Source organism: Mirounga angustirostris, unplaced genomic scaffold (assembly GCF_029215605.1).
Source record: "Mirounga angustirostris isolate CCGP_5_RB_7025 unplaced genomic scaffold, mMirAng1.0.hap1 SCAF_14, whole genome shotgun sequence".
Taxonomy (NCBI): domain Eukaryota; kingdom Metazoa; phylum Chordata; class Mammalia; order Carnivora; family Phocidae; genus Mirounga; species Mirounga angustirostris.
In genome coordinates this window covers 87,422,069-87,441,378 of record NW_026991722.1, presented here as the reverse complement: position 1 = coordinate 87,441,378, position 19,310 = coordinate 87,422,069, and the positions used below count along the sequence as shown (strand labels likewise).

The 19,310-nt window shown below is 54.8% G+C and overlaps 1 protein-coding gene across 2 annotated transcripts in view; it reads left to right on the top strand.

The window, feature by feature from the left end:
* Window positions 1-18,422, top strand: part of MN1 (MN1 proto-oncogene, transcriptional regulator) — an 87,921-nt gene extending 69,499 nt beyond the window's left edge. For both annotated transcript variants that reach the window (XM_064578587.1, XM_045887415.3), the window contains one exon: window positions 15,406-18,422. In XM_064578587.1, coding sequence (XP_064434657.1) covers window positions 15,406-15,587 — 182 coding nt within the window. In that variant the 3' untranslated portion in view covers window positions 15,588-18,422. The remainder of the gene's footprint in view (window positions 1-15,405) is intronic.
* Window positions 18,423-19,310: the final 888 nt, after the last annotated feature.

Here is a 19,310-nt window from a genome sequence, read left to right as displayed (position 1 = left end):
TAGCCGTGTTGCTGTTAGGATAGAGCAAGGCCATTGTTGTCTGCGGGCATTGCATTTCCAGGCACTTTTTGAGGATGGTGAACTTCTGCTCTCCAGAGCTTTAGTGGGGAAGATGCTCTGGGGAGAGTAGGAGGAAGAAGATGGGAGCTTTCCTCCTGGCCTGGCCTGGATCTGCCACCTGACCTTGGGCAAGCCGCTTTATTGCCCTGGGCCTCAGTTTCTTTATCTCTGTGATTGCAGAGCTTCAGTGTCAGCTGCGAATCCGGATTGATTTCGTTCTGGCGGCCTTGAACATTGTGTTGAGAAAGACTCTGAGGCCGAGTCTGGGCTTCGTGAGGCCAGTGCTGTGGGCGGTCATTGAGCAGTGCTCTGCTGTGGGCTCATGAGGAAACGCGTTTTGGTGGGAGTCCCTGGTGGTTGATAATCCTGGAAAAGATGACCCCCGTGGCTCCTTCCCAGCCCCCAGTTTACCTCCATCTATGGAGCCTTCCGTTTGAAAAATGATGGCGTTTGCCTTTTGTAAGCAAAGCAGTTGACATGGCAGCTGCTGACACAGATGGGTACTTCCTGGATTATAATTCTAGACCGGTGCTGTCCGATAGAACTTTCTACGATGATGGAGATGTCCTAGGTCTGCACTGTCCAGTATATAATGACTACCGGCTGCGGATGGTTGTTGAACCCTTGTAATGCGGTTAGTTGTGAATGAAGAATTGATTTTTAAATTTAAAAAGCCACGTGTGACTGGGGGCTGCCATGCTGGACAGCCCAGGTCTAGCCTCACAGAGCTCTGCATTATCAGGGCCTCCAAGATTATGGACTTGTTATACCCCAGGCCGGTCGTGAACTCTGGGTAGGTCATCAGGTGCAAGCCTGTTGCTTAGCAACAGACACTCAGTAGAGCCCTGCCCCAGGCAGCCGGAAACCACCCCTGCAAGAGTTTTGCTTAGGTGGGTGAGCTGCGCGTACCTGAGAGTAAAGGCTTTTCCCTTTACTTGTCCCGCTCCCCTCCTGGGGGGCCTGATTCCCCAGGGCTCAGACCCTGCAAGGGGGTGAGGCCTGGCCTGGATCAGCTGCCCCCATCAGATGGCATGTAGGCTAGCTTCCCCGAGAAACTGGCAGGTGCTTCCAGACGCAGAGTGAGTGCACCTGGAGGGAAGGCAGGGTGCCAGCCCTTTAGGAGAGAGGGGAATCTTTTTTTTTCTTTCCTTCCTTCTCTCCTCCTCTCTCCCTCTTCTTCTCTCTGTTTCTGGCATGCAGCAAAAGTAGAAGAGCCTTTGGAAACAGACTTGACCTCATCCTGCCTCGATTGCTCCCCAGCTGTGTGGTGTTGCATGAGTCACCCCACTGCTCTGAGCCTGTTTTTGCCTCCTTTAAAAAGGAGTAATAACCCCTCCCAGTGTAGGTTGCTGGGAGGTCCTGATGCAATGATATACATGGACCTTTTAGAACAGTGTCTGGGATGTGGTCCCCTTCCCTGAAGAAGGAAAAACAGAGATGGTGTGAGAGTGTTGGAGGGTTATTTAACTGACTCCCATGCTTGGTGTCAACTTAAAACTCACCTCCCGGGTTGTCTGAGTGGGTTCGGGGGCTCAGGGCTGGTAGGCGGGAGGGGTGGGCTGGATGGGGGTGTTGGTTGGGAAAGGGGCCTTCCTGCATAGTCATTCTCAGGTGGGAGGAAATTTCTGGCATTTGTCAGCTGGTCCCTGCCTCCCCCAAGTTTTTCTTTCCATGAAAACGGCACCTGCATTTTGTGGCTTCGTCACACACCAGCAGGGTCTAAAATAAATTGGGAGAATTCTAGTGCCCAAACTTGGAAGGAAGGGTGTTGGCTGGATTGGGGTTGTGGAAGTAAGTGGATATCATTCCTCCATTGCTGGATAATAGTCTGTGAGGGGGTGTGGTCCCTTTCAGTAAATTTTGGGTAGGGGTCAGTGGGCAAGCCTCCGAATGAAGTCTTGTTTTACTGGTACCAGGAAGCCTTGAAGAGTTCCTATTCAGGTCTGTCTGGAGGTCCAGGTGATGTGGTTTGATCTTCCTTATTTTAGTGATTCTTTAGGGTCTGTTCCTGCTTGTAGGAATTGATAGAGTCAGCATAAACTGGTCGAGGGCCTACCGTGTGCCAGGTGCCAGGGCCACAGTAGTGAATAGGAGAATTGAGGCTCCGATGTCATGGAACTCATATCCTAGGGGCTGTGGTAGAGAGTAGGACAATTAGGAGAGGTCGGGGTTAGCACTGGGTGTAATAATACAGTGCACATTGGAGTCCACGGAGGGGCTTGGAAAGACCTACTTGAGGAAGGAGGAGACAGACAAGTTACTTAGGTGAAGGGCGAAGTGACAGTAGTGGTCCAGAAAGAGGGGAGCTCAAGCAGGAGTAGTGTTGCCACCACTTGGTGACAGCATACTGCAAACTCCATTGTCAAACCTGAATGAGGAGAGGACTGAGTGCTGGCTTAGGCAAGCAGGCAAGAATTCTCTGATTTATTTACAGTTCTGCCCCTGACTTACTCCTCTCTGGTCTCAGTTTCCCCAATTTACAGTACTGGCCAGCCCAGTCTTCCTAGGGTCCAGTTCTGCCTTCCTCAAAAAACTAGAGGGACAAGAGGGTGTGACCTCTGCCATGAAAGGAGTGCAGTGGCCCCTGCCTTCCCAAGTCAACCCCAGAGACTCACTCTGGGCATCATGGGCCCCAGTGGGGACACAGACAGCAGAGCCAAATCCCCACTCCCATCCTCAAGGTACAGCTTAGCCAACAGTTCCTGTAAATCCACAGCACAACTTGGGGTGGGCAATACCTACCTGGATGGCCTCTTTAGGTCACTGAGTCACAGGCCTGGCAGTAGGGACTCCTGCCAATTACAGAGGGGACGGCAGCCCAGAGAGGGTGAGTGATATCCCTGGAGGCACAGCTTCTGGCACAACTGGGTCCTGGTTTCCTGCAGTGGGGGAGGGAGAGCACCACCTGGAGGGAAAGCAAATTGGGGGTTGTTTGTGGCAGAGACACCTCCCCTCAGAAGCCTAGGCTGGACCTTCCAGAACCCGTGGAAGATGGGAGCTGAGGATGGGTGGGCCAGCCACCGGGCAGTCCAGGGGCTCTGTTCCCTGTTGTTTGGATGGGAGTGACCAACCGGCTCCTTCTAGGCCCAGACCAGCTTCCACTGTTCCACCTGTCTCTCTCCCGAGGTGGGGCAGATGCCGCAGGTGGTTAAGACCATGCAGGCTCTGGACTCCTGCGGACCTGTGTTTGAGTTCCACCTCTCCACTTTCTCGCGGTGTGACCTTGGCCCTGCTAGGACGGCTGAGGGCATAAAAGAGATCAGCCAGTGAGGAGGCCCCGGGGCCTGCCCCAGGGCTGATGCTCTGCCCCCCAGGGTCCACCTAGGCCTGCTTGTCCTGCCTGTCTCTATCCTCTTTGCCCATTGCTCTGTCCTTCCGCAAGTGGAGACTGAACTGTGACAGGGTGCTCAGAGGCCGTGCAGGAGTGAGCCCTGGCCTGATGGGGCTGACTTGTTCTGCCTCGGAGAGCCCACCTTTCTCTTTTTGTTGCACTGTAGACACATTTTGGAACGGTGTTTTTAAATAACAACCCCTATCCTCCCACCCCCTCAACCAACATTTTAATGTTTTATTGATTTTTTTAAGAGATTTTATTAATTTATTTGAAAGAGAGAGAGAATGAGCTGGGGGGAGGAGCAGAGGGTGAGGGAGAAGCAGTCTCCTCGCTGAGCAGGGAACCCGAGGCAGGGCTCGATCTCAGGATCCTGGGATCATGACCTGAGCCGAAGGCAGATGCTTAACCAACTGAGCCACCCAGGTGCCCCGTTTTATTGATTTTTAAATAGGAAGGCAGGGAGGTTTCCAAAGTAGCCTGAGAAGGAAGACCAGGGACACAGTGAATGGGAGGGACATTTCTGACTCCCTAAGGGTCACTGTGCAAGTCTTCACAGATCAGCAGTGTTGTTTACACATAAACATTTTCCTAGGGAACGTGTATTGGGCACCTACTGGGTGCCTGGTGGCTCCTTCCTACTTGTGTGAACTTAGACAAGTGACATCACCCCTCTGAGCCTTAGGTTCAAGGGTCAGCAAACTTTCACTGTAAAGGGCCTGATAGTAAATATTTTAGGCTTGTGGCTTATACAGTCTCTGTCACAACTACTCAACTCTGCCATTATAGCATAAAACAGCCATAGACTAAATGTAAATGTACAGGCGTGACTATGTACCAATAAAACTTTATTGACAAAAACAGATGGTGGGTTGGATTTGACCTGTGGGCTATAGGTTGCTGACCCTGGCAGGTCCTTCACCTGTGAAATGGCGCTGAGTGAATAGAAGCTGCCCTCCGGGATTACGGTGAGGAATTAGTTTAAAAGAATGAATGCATGGCAGGTATTAACGCTATAATTATTGTCTGTTATTGTTAATATTATCATATTCATTCTCCTGGCAGCCCTGCCCAGTAGGTGTATGGTCTCATTTCATACATGGGGAACCTCAGATGTAGAGAGATAAGGAAGTTACCCTCAACCCTTCTGCTCACTGTTGGATAACCCGGGATGCGTCTTTTTGTGCCTTGGTTTCCCCACCTATATCCTCAGCGAGGATCTGTTGATGGAAATGCACAGGGCCCGGTGTTCACATTCGTTGTGTGGAGGGGAGGTGGAGGTGTAGAGAGGCAGAGTCCCTTGCAAGGGCCATCGGCTGACGCATGGCCAGCCTGAGCTGGGTTTCTTGGGGACCCGGGTTATAGGCATCTGACTCAGAAGCTGCTGGGGAGGAATGGCCCGCCCAGTTAGATCAGAGCTCTCTCAGAGTACCATTCTCTTGGGGGTGGGATCACATCCCCCCACTTGTTTAGAGTTGTGGAACACAAAGGACCTTGTCCCCAATGGAATGTGTTTCTGAGTCAGGTTTACCATGCCAAGGCTGGAATGGATGAGGTGCAAGCTTCTTATTCATGTTGACAGATTCCCGATGCCCCTCCCTTGCTCAGCAGTCTTCCTTGGCTCCCTTCTGCTCTCAGGAACAAAGCCAAACACTTCCTGGGGCCTCCAGGGGCCTCCGTGACTGACTTCATTTCAACTTTGCAGCCTCCTTTTCCTCGCTCTCCCCCGGGCCTCAAATCAGGGCCCCTGGTTCTTCCCGGTCACGGTAGAGGCGGAGCTCACCTCTTGCTTCTCTCGCTGCAAAGCTTTGTAGTCATCCTTAAGCACCCTGCTCCCCCTTGTATGTCCTCTCCTCTGCAAATTCTGCCCTGGATCCCCACCTGTCCCCTGGGTCTGCGACACAGGGCAGCCTTGTGCTGTGGCAGTGACGGCTCTGTTTTACTCTTAAGTGTTTACTGAATATCTCTCTGCCAGGCTGAGAACTCGGGTGTGGGGGAGGGGGGGCAGGCAGGCTGGGGGCTCTGTGTTGGGATCCCATCTCTGAGTCCCGCGTCCAGCATACAGCTGGGAGCACCTGTTTGGTCAGGATGCTTTGGCTCATCGCCCTGCTGTTATTGCTGTCTTAAGGGCCCCCTCTTTTTTTTTTTTTTAAGAGAAGGAGAGAAAGGGAAAGAGAGAGTGGGGGTGGGAGGCGCCGAGGGAGAGGGAGAGAGAATCTTAAGCAGGCTTCACGCCCATCTCAGAGCTGGATGTGGGGCTCAATCTCACCACCCTGATGAGATCATGACCTGCGCTGAAGTCAAGAGTCGGCTGCTTAACCGACTGAGCCACCCAGGCGCCCCTCGAGGGCCCCCTCTTACAGCCTGGCCCCAGGAAGGCTCAGGTTTGGAGAAGAGAACAGGATATGGAGGGACACTTGGGTACCAGGTCCCTGGGTACTAGCCCACTGCCCCTCTCTGCCAGGCAGGAATGACCGAAGACATTTTTCAGGTGAGGAAATGGAGACTCAGGGGGTCAGAGTAACTGAAGCAGGGTCCCACAGCCTGGTGGTGACAGGGTTAGGATTTGACCCCAAGAGTCTAGCTGCAAAGCACACGACTATCCCACGACGGACCCCCATGCAGAGCCCTTCCTCGGGGTTGCAGAAACGCTACGGGAACTTGTCTGGGTGAACAGGCCACCTGCAGCCCCACCGAGCCCGTGTAGGAAGGTCACAAAGCTCCCACAGACCCTCGGGGGGAGGGGAGCAGGACACATGTCCCCAAGAACCCCCACCCAAAGCATCAGCGCTTTGAAAACTTACTTTGTAAAATTCTGAGTTGTTGCCAAATCGGGTCTTTTCCTTCAGTGGGCTGAAAGCAACGAGGTTCTCCTTCAACAGAAACATGTGTCTGTCTGTCCGTCTGTCTTATTTTATAAAATAACTGTTGAACGGCTGATCGCCCCCAGGCAGCGTGCCGGGAGCTCAGTGAGGTGTCTGCCTTGGTGCTAGGTTGCCCCAGGAGAGAGGTGAGGATGCTGGGGCTCAGAGAGGGGCGGTGTGCTGTCCAGGGCCACCCAGCACTGGGTCCAATGCCATGGGGGCATGCACTGTGAGCGAATAGGCGAGAAAATGGGGATAGAGGGGTGGGGGGATGGGCTAGAATGGAGACAGGGGTGGAGGGGATCTCAGGTATAATAATCCTGCTAACAATGCTGAATAGCAGCTACTGTTTGTTGGCTCATCTTTGGTGCCTGGCAGGGGGCTGAGTGCTCTGCTCACAGTACCGCTGGGCCCTTCCCATGGTTCCGGAAGAATGATGCCACCCCCATCCCCATTTAGACTCCCAGGGCAGGTGCCTTGCTGCACCACTGTGGGCCCTGTCAGAAGGAAGGGGCAGGCTGAGGGGTCGGCCTGCGCCCCCCCACCCCCAACCTGTCACATCTCGGCAGCCCACAAGCCAGGAGTGGCCCGGGGGGTGCGCAGGGCTGCATCTGTCACAGGTCACTGGCCGTGTGGCCCAAGGCGCCAGGGGAAGGAGCCCAATCAGAGGCTCAGGGCCGGATGAGGGGCCTGCGGTGTGCATCCTGTGGGCTCGGGCCCTCCTCCGCCACCCGGCTCCTCCTTCAGGGCCCCGGGAAGGTCCTGGCATCCAGCCCCGCCCCCATCCCCAGCGCTCGGCCGCCCGGTCCCCACGATGCCCTCGCTGCTTCGCCTCAGTGGAGCCCTGAGCCAGTTCTCAATCTAAATGACAGCTGCCTTCAGCCGAGTCAACTCCAATTAATTTCCGAAGGCTTCCAGGGCCCTGGCTGAGGCTCGCACCAGACTCGGGCTCGCGCGAGTCCCCTTCTTCACCCTCGTGGGGCCGGGGAGGGGGCTGCCGCACGAGGTCCCTCCTGATCATTGGTGGGGGGGGCCCTTTCTGCCTCCCAGGAGCCCCTGTGCAAGCTTTGGATCGCCCCCATCAGATGGGGCTGATGGGGAAACTCTCAGGCAGGGTCCATGGAGAGAGAGCGCTGAATGGGGGGGCCTCATATTTTTGTCCTTGGCTTCTCTGTCACCACAGGGTCATTCTCATCCCATCTGTGAGCAGCAGGGCTATCAGGGCCCTTCCCCAAAAAGTGAGTGTTGATTTTGGGGAAAGACAGGAAGTGTGGGGGCAGGGGGAGAGAACAGAGAGATTGAGAAAGAACTGGGGGGGCGTTGTGAGAGAGCGAGAACGGGGCTAGGGGAGAGGGAGCACCCATCACTTTGGCTGGGACATTTTACTTTTTCATGTGACTTTGATGAACCCACACACTTTGGCATCAGGCAGACTTGGGAGTGACCCCGGGTCCTCCACTGGTTAGCTGCATGACTGTGGGTCAGTGACGTCCCCTTTCTGAGCCTCAGTTTCCCCCCCTGTGAAATGGGCTGGCGTGTTGGACCCTCTCTCCCCAGGTGTTGGGGTCATCCAATGAGATAGGCCGAGGCCCGGCCCGTAGGGAGCCCGAGATTAGTGCTCACTCTTATCAGCCCTGGAGCTGACAGGAGTACGGATGGGGTCACTTTTCCTTTTTCCTTTCCTCATTTGTCACAATGATACCCCTGCTAGAAGTTGTCCTCGAGGGAGGGCAGAGAAAGGGTGGGGATGCAGGCAGAGGGCTGGGCTGAGGAGGGGCTGGTCCCTTGACCTCAGTGAAATGCCTGGATGGAGTGTCACTCAGGCTGCCAGCCGCCCGCCCTCTAGGGTTGTGCTCCTGGGGCTTACTTAAGCTAAGGTATCTTAATGTCCCTTGCTTGCCGTAGGCTTCTGCCCCAGCTTCCTGCCTACATTGAATGTAAAATCTGATTTCCCCGAAGGAATGAAAAGAGTCAGGGAGGTTGTCTATCTACCCACCACCATTCATTTCAGAGAGGACCAAAGAGGCCCAGAGAGGGAGAGGGACTTGCCCAAGGTCACACAGCAAGCAGGTGAAGAGCTGGGATGAGAATGTGAATCATTCTTTCAAATATTTAACAAATCCTGGGGCGCCTGGCTGGCTCAGTTGGTGGAGCATGTGACTCTTGATCTCAGGGTTGTAAGTTTGAGCTCCACGTTGGGCGTAGAGATGACTTAAAAATAAAATCTTTAAACAAAATAAGTAAAATATTTAACAAATCCTTTTTAGCTGCCTACTGTGTGCCAGGGACCAGAGAGACAGCTGGGATCCTCATGGCTGTGTCTACCCTCAGGGTCCCCAGGCCAGGCTCCTCTGAGGGGGGTTGGTCACAGGAGGGGTGGTTAGCCCCCCTGCAGATGGGGGAATAGGCAAGTTGAGCTTTCCCAAGGTCATGGAGCTGGTGAGATTTAGACCGGGGTGGGACTTGAATCCAGGCTTCTGAGCACACAGAGCTGGGGCTCCCCCGAAGCTGCCGAGCATGGGGGAGGAGTGGAGTGGGGGTTTGAGCATGCCGTTTTCCTGCTTCGTTGGTGGCTCTGCAGACCCTCTGTGTGCAGCCCACAATCTGGCTTAGATTTGCTGTTCACACCCTGAGCCCAAAGTAGGCGAGTCCCCTGGACCCTGTGTACCTCCCTGGAGGAGGGGACACGGGCCAGGGACCCAATATGGACAGGCAGCTGAGGAGGGGTTCTGCTTTGAGGTTGTGGGGTCCTGCAGAAGGGTTCCAGTTGGGTGGTGGGCGTCAGTTCCGCTGGGGTTGGGTCCCCCACATCCCCAGGGATGGGTTCTTGGAGATGGGCCTTCGTGCTACCTTAAAAATCCTTGTGACTTTGCTTACCGCTGGGCAAGCTCTCTTCTCCTGTGACTTTTGTCTGCTGTGACAGCTGGTAGCCATTGCGTGAGCACCTGCCGTGCGCCAGGCGCCGTAGAACCTGGTGTAACTCGGCAAGGACCTTGGTGCTATCCTTGTCCCATTTCACGGGGAAGGAAGTTGAGGCTCAGAGAGGGACAGTGATTTGCCCAAGGTCAACCCACTGGGGGAGCACCAGGGACTGAGATGCAGTCATCTCAGTCCCTGGTCGTCTGACTCCGAAGCCCCCCTCCCCATGATGTTTTTCATCCTTGGCAGCTTATTGTCGAGGGCCCTGAACTCAGGACCCCCCCCCCCCAACACACATCCCCGCAGCGGCTCGGAGGTAACTGGTGCTTCATTGCCCTTATGCTGGCTGGGGGCAGGGATGTCATCTGTGAGCAGGGAGAGGGGTTACCCACCTCAGAGTAGGGGCGTCGGAAAAGCTTTGCCACAAGGCTGACAGCCAGGTAGATGGTGGGAGTCAGCAGGGGTGAGGAGGGGAGGGTGTTCTAGGCAGAAGACACGGCAGGAGCAGGGGTGTGGAGGCAGGAAGAATCAGGGCTTTATGGAGAGACTGTGTAGCTGGCTCACGGAGAGGTGAGGCTGGAGGCCCATGAGGAGAGCAGGCTGGGTTATGCGAAGCTGGGAACTTGACCTTGGGAGCACTGGGGAGCCATGGAAGGTTTAAGCAGGAGAGGGGGCTGCTCATGCTTTAGGAAAGTCACCTGACTCACAGGGGGAAATGGCCTTGGGGGCCAGTGTGGAATTAGAAAGGAGACAGTGGGGCCTGCCCCGGGGTGGAGACAGTGGGGCAGGAGAGAAGAGCGATGTTCAATGCCCAAAGCTAGCCTGGGTGCAATGGCCCAGCCTTTCTTGGCGATGGGGACCAGGAGCTAGGAGAGCCATGGATGTGTCTGCGGGCCTCCGGGCCTCCTGGGCGCTGATAGGACCTGGCCCAACCCTGAGGCTCCCAGGCCTGCTTCTGCTTCCAGGCTCAATGGCAGCTGTCAGACTCTAGCGTCTCCCCCTGCCAGGTCCAAATAAAGGAAAAACCAAAATACATTTCCCTTTGTCGGAATCCAGAGAGGGTGAGTCGGGCGAGAGTCATTCGCTATTGTGTTCTGGGGCCCACACTGCTCCTTACATAAGCTTGGAGTTAAAAATACGCCCGGAATTCTAATTTGCCTGCTTTGCCTGGGATCGCACCCTGGTCCCCCTCCATCCCACCTTGGGGGGCAGGGGGTGGGGCAGGCCCCCATGGAGAGGAAGAGACTATCCTGTGGCCGGGGTCCCCGACTGGCATGCGGCAGTATTAGCTCTGACTGCCTCCAAGGCCCTGGGCTCTTGAAGTCCAATGAGCGTAATAACCCGAAGAGCAGCTCACCTTTTTGGGGGGCGCATCATGTGCTAAAGTCTGTGAACTTGGTTCCCATTTTGCAGTACGGGTTAACACCTTGCCCAGGTCACACCCTGCTATGAGCAGCCAAGGAGCCCTTGATCTGGGCCCTAGGTGGAGGCCACCCTGACCCCCACAGCCCCCTCTCTCTGGTCTTCCCTATGGTGGGCGGTGGCGGGGGGTAAGTGGGAGGTGTGGACAGGAGGTGGACAGAAGTCCTGATTCTGAAGGTTTAAAGACAGAGCCGTGTGGTCTTGCCAGTCCCACCAAGCCCTGCCTTGCGGGGGAGGGGGTGGCGACTGCCCCCACCAAGCTCATGACTCCTGACTCACCCAAATTGGAACCCAATCCTGGGGATACTGAGTGCAGAGCAAGGTGGTGACAAGGTCTGTTTTGCTGACTTCAAAAAAGAAAGAACACTCGGCCCCCTCCGTGGGTGGCATCTCCAGAAGTAAAATGAACCACGAGGTGTCCCCAGGTCAACAGACGCATGTCTGTCCCCTTCTCCCTTCACCCCGCTCGGTCGTGGCTGGCAAAAGGGTGGCTGGGCCATGCTGGCCGGCCCCGCGGGTCCCCGTGCCTGCAGGCGGGTCAGCGAGCACGCGGGGCGCACCCGGCGCCGTCGGGTGGGAGTCTGCTCTGGGCTGGGCAGCACGCTAAGCCTTTTACATGGATCATTTCATTTAATCCTCATCGCTGCCTCCATGACGGCCAGTCCTATTATTTTCCCCGTTTTCTAGGGCTGAGGTTCTGGGAGCCGAAGTGATGTTTGCAAAAGCCCCGTGCTCCGCAAAGGGTAGGCGCTATCGTGGTTGAGCCCAGGAGGAGAAATGGCAGCCCGCTTGTTAGTCGTGCTTGGCACCGGCTTGAGGTCCTCTCCTTCCCTTCATGGCACCTACCGTCCCTGTTGGGGATCGATCCGACGCGGTCTCAGGGTCACCGCGGGGAAAGCAGGAGGCAGCCGGCACCTCCATGCCGTGGTACCAAGTTGGTGGCAGAAATGACCTCGTGGCTCGGGTGCTGTGCTGTGAAGGGAGGGGGTGCTGGGGAAGGGCTGGAGAGATCAGCTAGGACTTGTCTGTGCACGTGAAGGATGGGGAGGAAGAACCGGGCTTCCCCGCTCCAGGCCCTGCCCTTGCACGTGGGGACTGAGGCGGTCTGTTCTGGCCTGGAGGGGACTGTCCTTTAAAAACTGTCCCCACAGCCCTTCCTTGCTGGGTGGGCGTGACATCAGGTCCCAGGAACCAGAAGGCCCTCACCTCGTCCGCTGTGCTCTCTGCACAGGGTGAGGCCCATTTGGGGTGATAAGTTTTGAGTTGATGACACCCCTGCCTCGAGGACTGATCCCCCCACATGCACAGTGTCATCCGCTCTTTCTCTTGCATGGTCCCCCCAAGCTGCTCGGAGATGGGCCTGCCAGGAATCACCATCCCCGAGTTGCAGGTGGGGCCAGCTGCCCAGGGATGGGGGGTTCGAGATCCCACCTCAGCCCAGTGCGCGGGGAATCCCGGATTCAAAGGAGAGGGCCGGTCCAAGCTGCTGGCCTGGCCCTGGGTGACCCCTGGGCAGTTCCCTGCGCCCCCCAGGGCCTCAGTCTTCCCATCTGTCAAATAGGGATGAGGGTCACTCCACAGCCCACAGGCCCCAGCTGAGCCCCTCCCGTGTGTGGAGTGCTGTGACACCACAGTCCGATGGGGGAGACTGGTCGCTAACGAGTGGAAAATGTGACAGTCTGCATCAGTGTCCGTGGCGCACTGAGTAACTCCAGGGTCTCCCCCCAGTCCTGGGGCTCGGCAATGGGTGGTTTTATCTCTGGGTCCTGGGGTGGGGGGCCGGCATGCCTGCCACCGCCGAGGAGCAGGGACTGAGGGCTTCTCTTGAGGAGCGGCAGGCCCTGACTTGAGGCGGGCTTCTGTGGGACTGATTTATTCGTAGCCACTCAGCGGCAGCGGCGGGGGGGAGGGGTTGAATGTATGTGGAAGCTGCGGTCCTAGGGCATGTTGGGTCCCCCCACCTCCGGCTGGAATGAATCTGGCGGGAGGATGAGTTTGGTCATGCTTGGGTTGTCAAGAACTGAAGAATAATATTCTCTCTTAAAAATATTCCCTGTGGATACCAGACTCTCTTGTTCGTCCCAGGCAGAGGCTGGGGAATCCTGCGCCCATGCTCTGTGATGTTGGGCAAGCCGCTCACCCTCTCTGAGCCCCAGGTGCCCCTTCTAAGGTGGGGAGAAGGGGCACCCAGCTGCTGGGCTTGCGGGGGGATGGAATGCGATAACACATGGACATGTTCAGCTGTGTGCCTGGCACACCCTCATTAAATCCTCCCCAAGTAAGGAAAGCAGCTGCGTGTAGGGTTGGCACACGGCATGCTTCGGAGTCGTCTATAACTTGGGAATACGGCATCTTGAGGACATGTGGCCATTTGGGTCAGTGTGGAAACATCCCTCAGCAAACGCAGCTCCCAGAAGGGACCACAGGCCTCCTCCGTCTGCGCACAGAACTCGGGAAATGCTGACTTTCCTTCGCCTTCCTGGCGCTGCGGTCATAGAGCAAGGGAGCCAGCTGTCAGGAGCTTGGGCCTGGGTCTTGTCTTTCTTTAGCTGTGCAGACTTTGGCAAGGGGCCTCGGTTTCCTATCTGTAAAATGGGCACAAGCATTTGCTGAGTCAGCTCCTTGAGATAATGGGTGTAAAGTGAAGTAAGGAACCCTTTTCAGAATTCTCTCTCTCTCTCTCTCTCTCTCTCTCTCTCTCTCTCTCTCTCTCGGTGGCAGATGCTCCCCTCCCCCAATCCAGATCTCACAATGCTTGGAACAGGATTCCTTCTGGCGGGATTAGGGAGTAGGGCGTCACTGGGAGCAAGGCAAGACTGGGCTCAAGAGCAGAGATGTGGGGGCTGAATCTGAGGCCCCTAGCTTCCTGGGGTACCTTCTCAGGTACCCCTGGGCTGAATTCTGAGGCCCTGGGTAGCACCACCGCTGCTAACCAGCTTTGAAACCTGGAGCTCAGGGCCTCAGCTTTCCCTTCTGCGAAATGGGAGCATAGACTCCAGTCTCATGGGCAGGAATGTGCCCACCTGGCCAGTCCCAAGGAGGGGATGAGGCTTGGGGACCTCTAGATGGCTGCAAGGACCCCTCACCTCCTGACCTCCCCAGAGACTATGCTAGGCAGCCCTGTCGGGGGATTTCTCTGTCTGCCAGGCCGTTACAAGGCCTGAGGGAGAGGACGTTCCCCCCACTTCAGCAATGAGGAACTAAGGCTCGGAGAGAGGGAGGGTGGCAGACCCCGTGCCACACAGTGGTGGGGCTGGGATTGGGATTCAAGTCGTATGGCATCTGTGACTCCAAATGACTACCATGATGCTCTCTTCTGGCTTCACTGTCAGCTCCCGGAGGAGGGTGAAGATGGCGTCTGCCTTATTTCTGGCCGGATCTGAAGGCTAGAGCCACGCCTGGCACATAGTAGGGACTCAGTAAGGTCTTATTAATTGGATGAATGAGGGAAGGAGCAAGGGAGAGAATCTCCACCCGCCCCCCCGCCCCCCGCCCCGGCCCCAGCTGCTCCTGGCATGCAGGTCCTAAGCTGGGTGTCTCTGGGGCTCCAGGGTGGGAGCCCGGTTAGTCATGGCCTGGCCCATCCTCTGGGAGGATTTTCTCTGCAGGCTGTGGCTCAGCTCCCAGGGGAGGCCTCCCCCCTAATCCCAGAGGGCGGGATGGGCGGGGTAGCTCCTGCCTGGCACCGGGCCCTGCTGATGAGGGCGGGCCAGTCATGGAGTTCAGTATCTGGGTGTGCTCCCTCAGCTGGAGCTGGGCCCCCACCCCCAGTTCCAGCTTTTCTCACTTCTTTGGAGTCAGAAATTTACCCATGTTCAAGCCCAACTCTGCCCCTTCTTGGCTGTGTGACCTTGGGCAGGTTGCCTCTCCTCTCTGAGTCAAGCATCAGTCTCATCTCACTGAATGATAAGAATACTCATGGATATATAGTAGGTCTGAGAACAGACCTATTGGTCACTTGGCAGCAGTAAACTAGCAGCCCCCCAAAATGACTGTTCTGTTCCTTCCCTGCCTCAGAACTCCCAGCTCTTCCTCTTTGAGTGTAGTTCATGCCAAGGTGTGAGTCGTTGTCAGACTTTCTTTCCCCGCAAGTCTGTCTAACTCAGGCATCACTGTGATCTGTGGTGCTTCTGGGCCTGTGTGACTGTGTGAGAAGGAAATGGAAGGGATTTTCATTGAGGGTGCAGGGGAGGAATAGACTCCCTCACCCCCATCACTGTAAGTCCCATCATAAAGCAGCTGGGGATGGACAAAGGGCACTGGTCTGGTTGGGGGGTCTGGACTCTTCATCATTACTGGTCTGAGCAGTGTGGTACTGTTTCAGGAAGTCCCCAGCACACAGTAGGCCTCTAGCAAATGTCCAGAGCATGACAAGAGAAAGGGCTGTGTTCTAGATCCAGACAATCCTCCCCTCTACCTTTAACTGCTTCTGGCAAACTCCTACATATGCCTCAAAGCCCAATTTAGATGCCCCTCCTCCAGGAAGCCTTCCCAACTTATTTCATGTCCAGTCAATCTTTTGGGAACTCTAGTCCATCAGAGATGGGCCAACCCTGCCCAATTCTCCCATTCCTGAGTGGGGAGAATCTGACATCGAGTCCTACCCTTGGCTGAGGTCTCACAGCCACATCAGAGTAGCAGCAGGGGCATTTGAACCAATCATCTCTCGATCTCCTCACATCGTCTTCAGCCATGAAAACAGGGAGTGGACGGTGCCTCTCTTTCCTTACCTCTCTCACTCTGCCCCCTCTTAGGGCCTCCTGCAGAGCTGAGCCTGCCGCTAACATTTCTTCCTTTTTTTCTCCGCAGCCCACGACCTCCCTGCAAATAAGGCCTCAGCAACCCAGCCGGGGAGCCACTTGCAGTGCCTGTCCGTCCACTGCACAGATGACGTGGGCGATGCCAAGGCCCGAGCCTCCGTACCCACCTGGCGGTCCCTGCACTCCGACATTTCCAACAGATTTGGGACATTCGTGGCCGCCCTAACTTGAATTGACAAGAAATGCCCCTCCCCCATCAGGCCCTTCTTTCTCCCCCACCCCCTACCCCGTGCTCCCAAACCCCTCCTCCTCCTCCCCCACCCTTAATTTGAAAGGGCCACTATTGCTGAGTGGATGATTTTTTTTTCTAGGTTGGTACCTGCTTAGTGGCATATGGACCGGAAAGGGTTAATTTAAAGGGGAAGAAAAAAAACCTCAAAAAATTTTTTTAAAAAAGAAAACTCGTCTGCCACAGTATGTTACCAGTGTTAACCCTTCTGCAGTTAGCAAACTTTTGCTTCAGCCTTTTTCCTGCTAGAGAATTCCCGTTTTTCTGTAATCTTGGCATACGTTTTTTTAGATGACCTCTTTCCTTGTTTTATTTTCATGCTGCTGTATGTCCAAGCATTGTTATTTCGTAATAAGACAAGAGTTACTTTCTTTTTTATTCTCTTTTATTCTCATTCCTCTCCCCCCTCCCACCCCCAGCCTTTTTTTTTTTTTTTTTTTCCTTTTTGCTTTGTTCACTGCTTATTAAAATGGAAATCCTGGAGAATAGTAGTTCTGGAATATTGCCGGGCAAAAGTCAAATTGTCATCACGATATTATATATTGATACCCAACTGTCATCAGTCAGGCAGGAGCCAAACAATTAATACCCCCCTTAGGTATTCCGCCTGGGATTTTGTTTTGTCTGTTTCCTAAGAAAATAGACAGATATATATTTTCGTTCCTACAAACACACGCTCAGCCTTCAGCTCCGTTCTGTCTTCTGCTGGAAGCTGTTCTCTCTGCAATGGAGGCGATGACGTGTCCAGCCTGCTCAGTGGGAAGGAGTCGGAATGTTCGACAGTGGTGTTTTCTCTCCTTTTCTGGGCCTCTGTGCAAGCGCCCAGGCTCTGAATTTTCACGCTATGCTAAACAGCCCTGGTGTGCATGGGGGATGGTGCCCTTCCAGCTTGCAGTCTCTGGGGGCTCCTGGCTCCCACCCTGCTGCGGCCGGGCTGGCTGGGTCTTGGGTGCCCAAGTTGGGGGAGGATCTGGTTCTCAGCCCTTGACCTTTGCCCACAGCCGGTCCCAGCCAGGCCTTGCGGGAGGAAGGAGGTGGAACTGTGGGCATCTTCCCGACCACTCCCATTCTGTCCCCGCTGCCCATCTATTCTCCCCCTCCAACCTGGGCAACCCCCCATCCCTGGGAGGGACGAGGCTTTTGCCAAGCACTTTTCCAGGGGCTCAGGGAAGGAGCCCCCAGGCTCAGCCTGCCAAGCTCCCCTTCTCTGCACCTGGGTGTATTTCTCTGCAGAGGTTGGCAGGCTCCTGGGGGCTATGGGAAGGAAACAAGGAACATAATCATTGACTTTGATGCTTGGGCCTTTTTCTTTAACCCCAGAACACCCCCCCCACTTTTGATTTAATCTCACCCTCTTGCAAAACTAGAGCCATGTGTCATGCGCCTCACCAAGGAATAATCTCTTTGAGCAGAGATGGGGGGCAGCCAGGTGAATAGGCAGCAGCGAGCAGGGCACCTGGAGCCCCGTCGAGGACCCAGAGTGGCAGGTGTCAGAGGACCAGTGTTGGCGGGGCGGGCACCTTTGGGTGCTGTGCATGCCTACAAAAGGCTCATATGACTCAGGGGGTTCGTGAGGGGCACACAGATTCCAGGATGGGTCAGACAAGAAGTGACTGATAGCCCTTCACCCAAATCAGTAACTCCCCCATTTTCCTTCTATTTTTGTTAAAGAGCAAGTCTTACTAAATGCTCTATTTTGAGCCTGGCGTCCCCTCCCCTCTGTCCCCAGGTACCCAGAGTTTCTGGCTTTTTTGATTTTTTTTTAAGCAAGTGACTTTGGGTTCACCATACAACACCCACATTGTTTATTTCAAAGAACTTTTCAGCGAAGGGGTAAGAGTCCAGAAAAATCTCGCTCTTTCCCCTCCCTCTTCTTTCCCGCGGGGGCCCTTTTGGCTCAGGTCCGCGTCTGGATGGTCCTTGCTGGGGCCATCGGACAGGGGGCCCAGCCCCCCGGGGGCCCGCAGAAGGCAGGCAGAAGAGCAGGTGGTGTGAACTGATCAGCAGTGGGAAGGTGTGAACTGACTCAGTCCCTGAGTTCTGCCACCAGAGGAAAGAGAAAGAGAATGTCCCTCCTGCCAGGGGCCGCAGGAGAAATCAGCCATAGTCTGAGCAAAACTTCACGCCCCCTCCGATTCTGCAATGTACAGCTGTTTGAGAGCTTTATCACTTTATTTTTTAAACAGGAATGATTTCTCCTTCATTGCTTAAGGCCGGGGAGCCAAGCGTCTTGACTTCTTTTGACTTTCCCTGCGTTGAGTTCATTAGCACCTGGCCATCAGCTCGTGGTCCTAGCAACGTCGGAAGCCCCTGAAGTTTTAAACTTTCTCGCTCCCCACGACCCCAGAATGGAACAGCTTTAAAAATAGCCTTAAGCAAAAGGATGTTATTTCATTAAATTTGGTTTAATGGAAAGAATAAAAGCAAAATAAAAACACACCCAACCCACGAGACTCCAAACACTGGTAATCGGTACTGCATAGCAAACTTTTTTTGGGAAAGAAAACGAAAACGTTATTGCACATGTAAAATATAAAATCTTAACTCTGCTGTGTGTTAGGCAATCCTGTAATCTTTTTTGACTCTTAAAAGAAATTCATTTCTGAAATGCTTGGTTGGAAGACTGTGACAATAGCTCATGAAATTGAGTGTTATTTTTTTCTTTCTTTTTTTAAAAAAATATGTAAAGTGCAGTCTTCTGTATTCATGCATATTGTATATACCTGTATATGTTTTCCTGAGCAGCTAAATAACAATAAATATGACGTTAATGGTGACTGTGGTACATTTGTGGGTGGGGCTTGCTTTATTTTTTTCCCCATCCCCTCTTTTCCGGTAGGTCTGTTCAGAATCCCATGGGGGATGGGAGTGCAGGTCTGGACGCTGCAGTGCGCATGTGTGTGCGTGCGCCTGCATGCTTCCATGCTGTTCTAAGTTGGGTCATCCGTTTCTCAACCTGGGCACTATTGACATTTGGGCTGGATAATTCGTTGTGGAGGGGTCTGTCCCCTCTCCTGTAGGATGTTGAGCAGCATCCTTGGCCTCTACCCACTAGATGCCAGGGGCACCTCTCCTTTCCCTCTATCCCCTGGGAGGCATGACCCTCCTGGGACTGAGAACCACTGGTATCTGATTGGTGTGGGAGGGAGGGGGCAAGGAGAGACCACCCAGGTGGCCATACTATGGTGCTGCTTTTGGATCCCAGCGCTGAGTTCAGATCCCAGTAAGCTTTGTAACCTCCAGCAAGTTAATGTGTGTAGCCTCTCCCTTCCTCCTTTCCCTCATCTGTGAAATGGGTCGAACTTGTGAAGTTACAGGAGGCAACGCGGGTGGACCCAGCAGGTAGGAGGGCTCCACGTGCATAAATTGCTAGCAGGGTGTCATTCTCTGAGCATGGCACAGCTGACAGTGTTTTGGGGTCGGGCTGTTCTGGGTTCCTCCGCTTACAACCATGCGCTCTGGGCAAGTGGTTTAAACCTGGTCTCCAGGGGGCGCCTGGGTGGCTCAGTTGGTCAAGCGACTGCCTTCGGCTCAGGTCATGATCCTGGAGTCCCGGGATCAAGTCCCGCATCGGGCTCCCTGCTCAGCAGGGAGTCTGCTTCTCCCTCTGACCCTCCTCCCTCTCACGCTCTCTGTCTCTCATTCTCTCTCTCTAGCAAATAAAT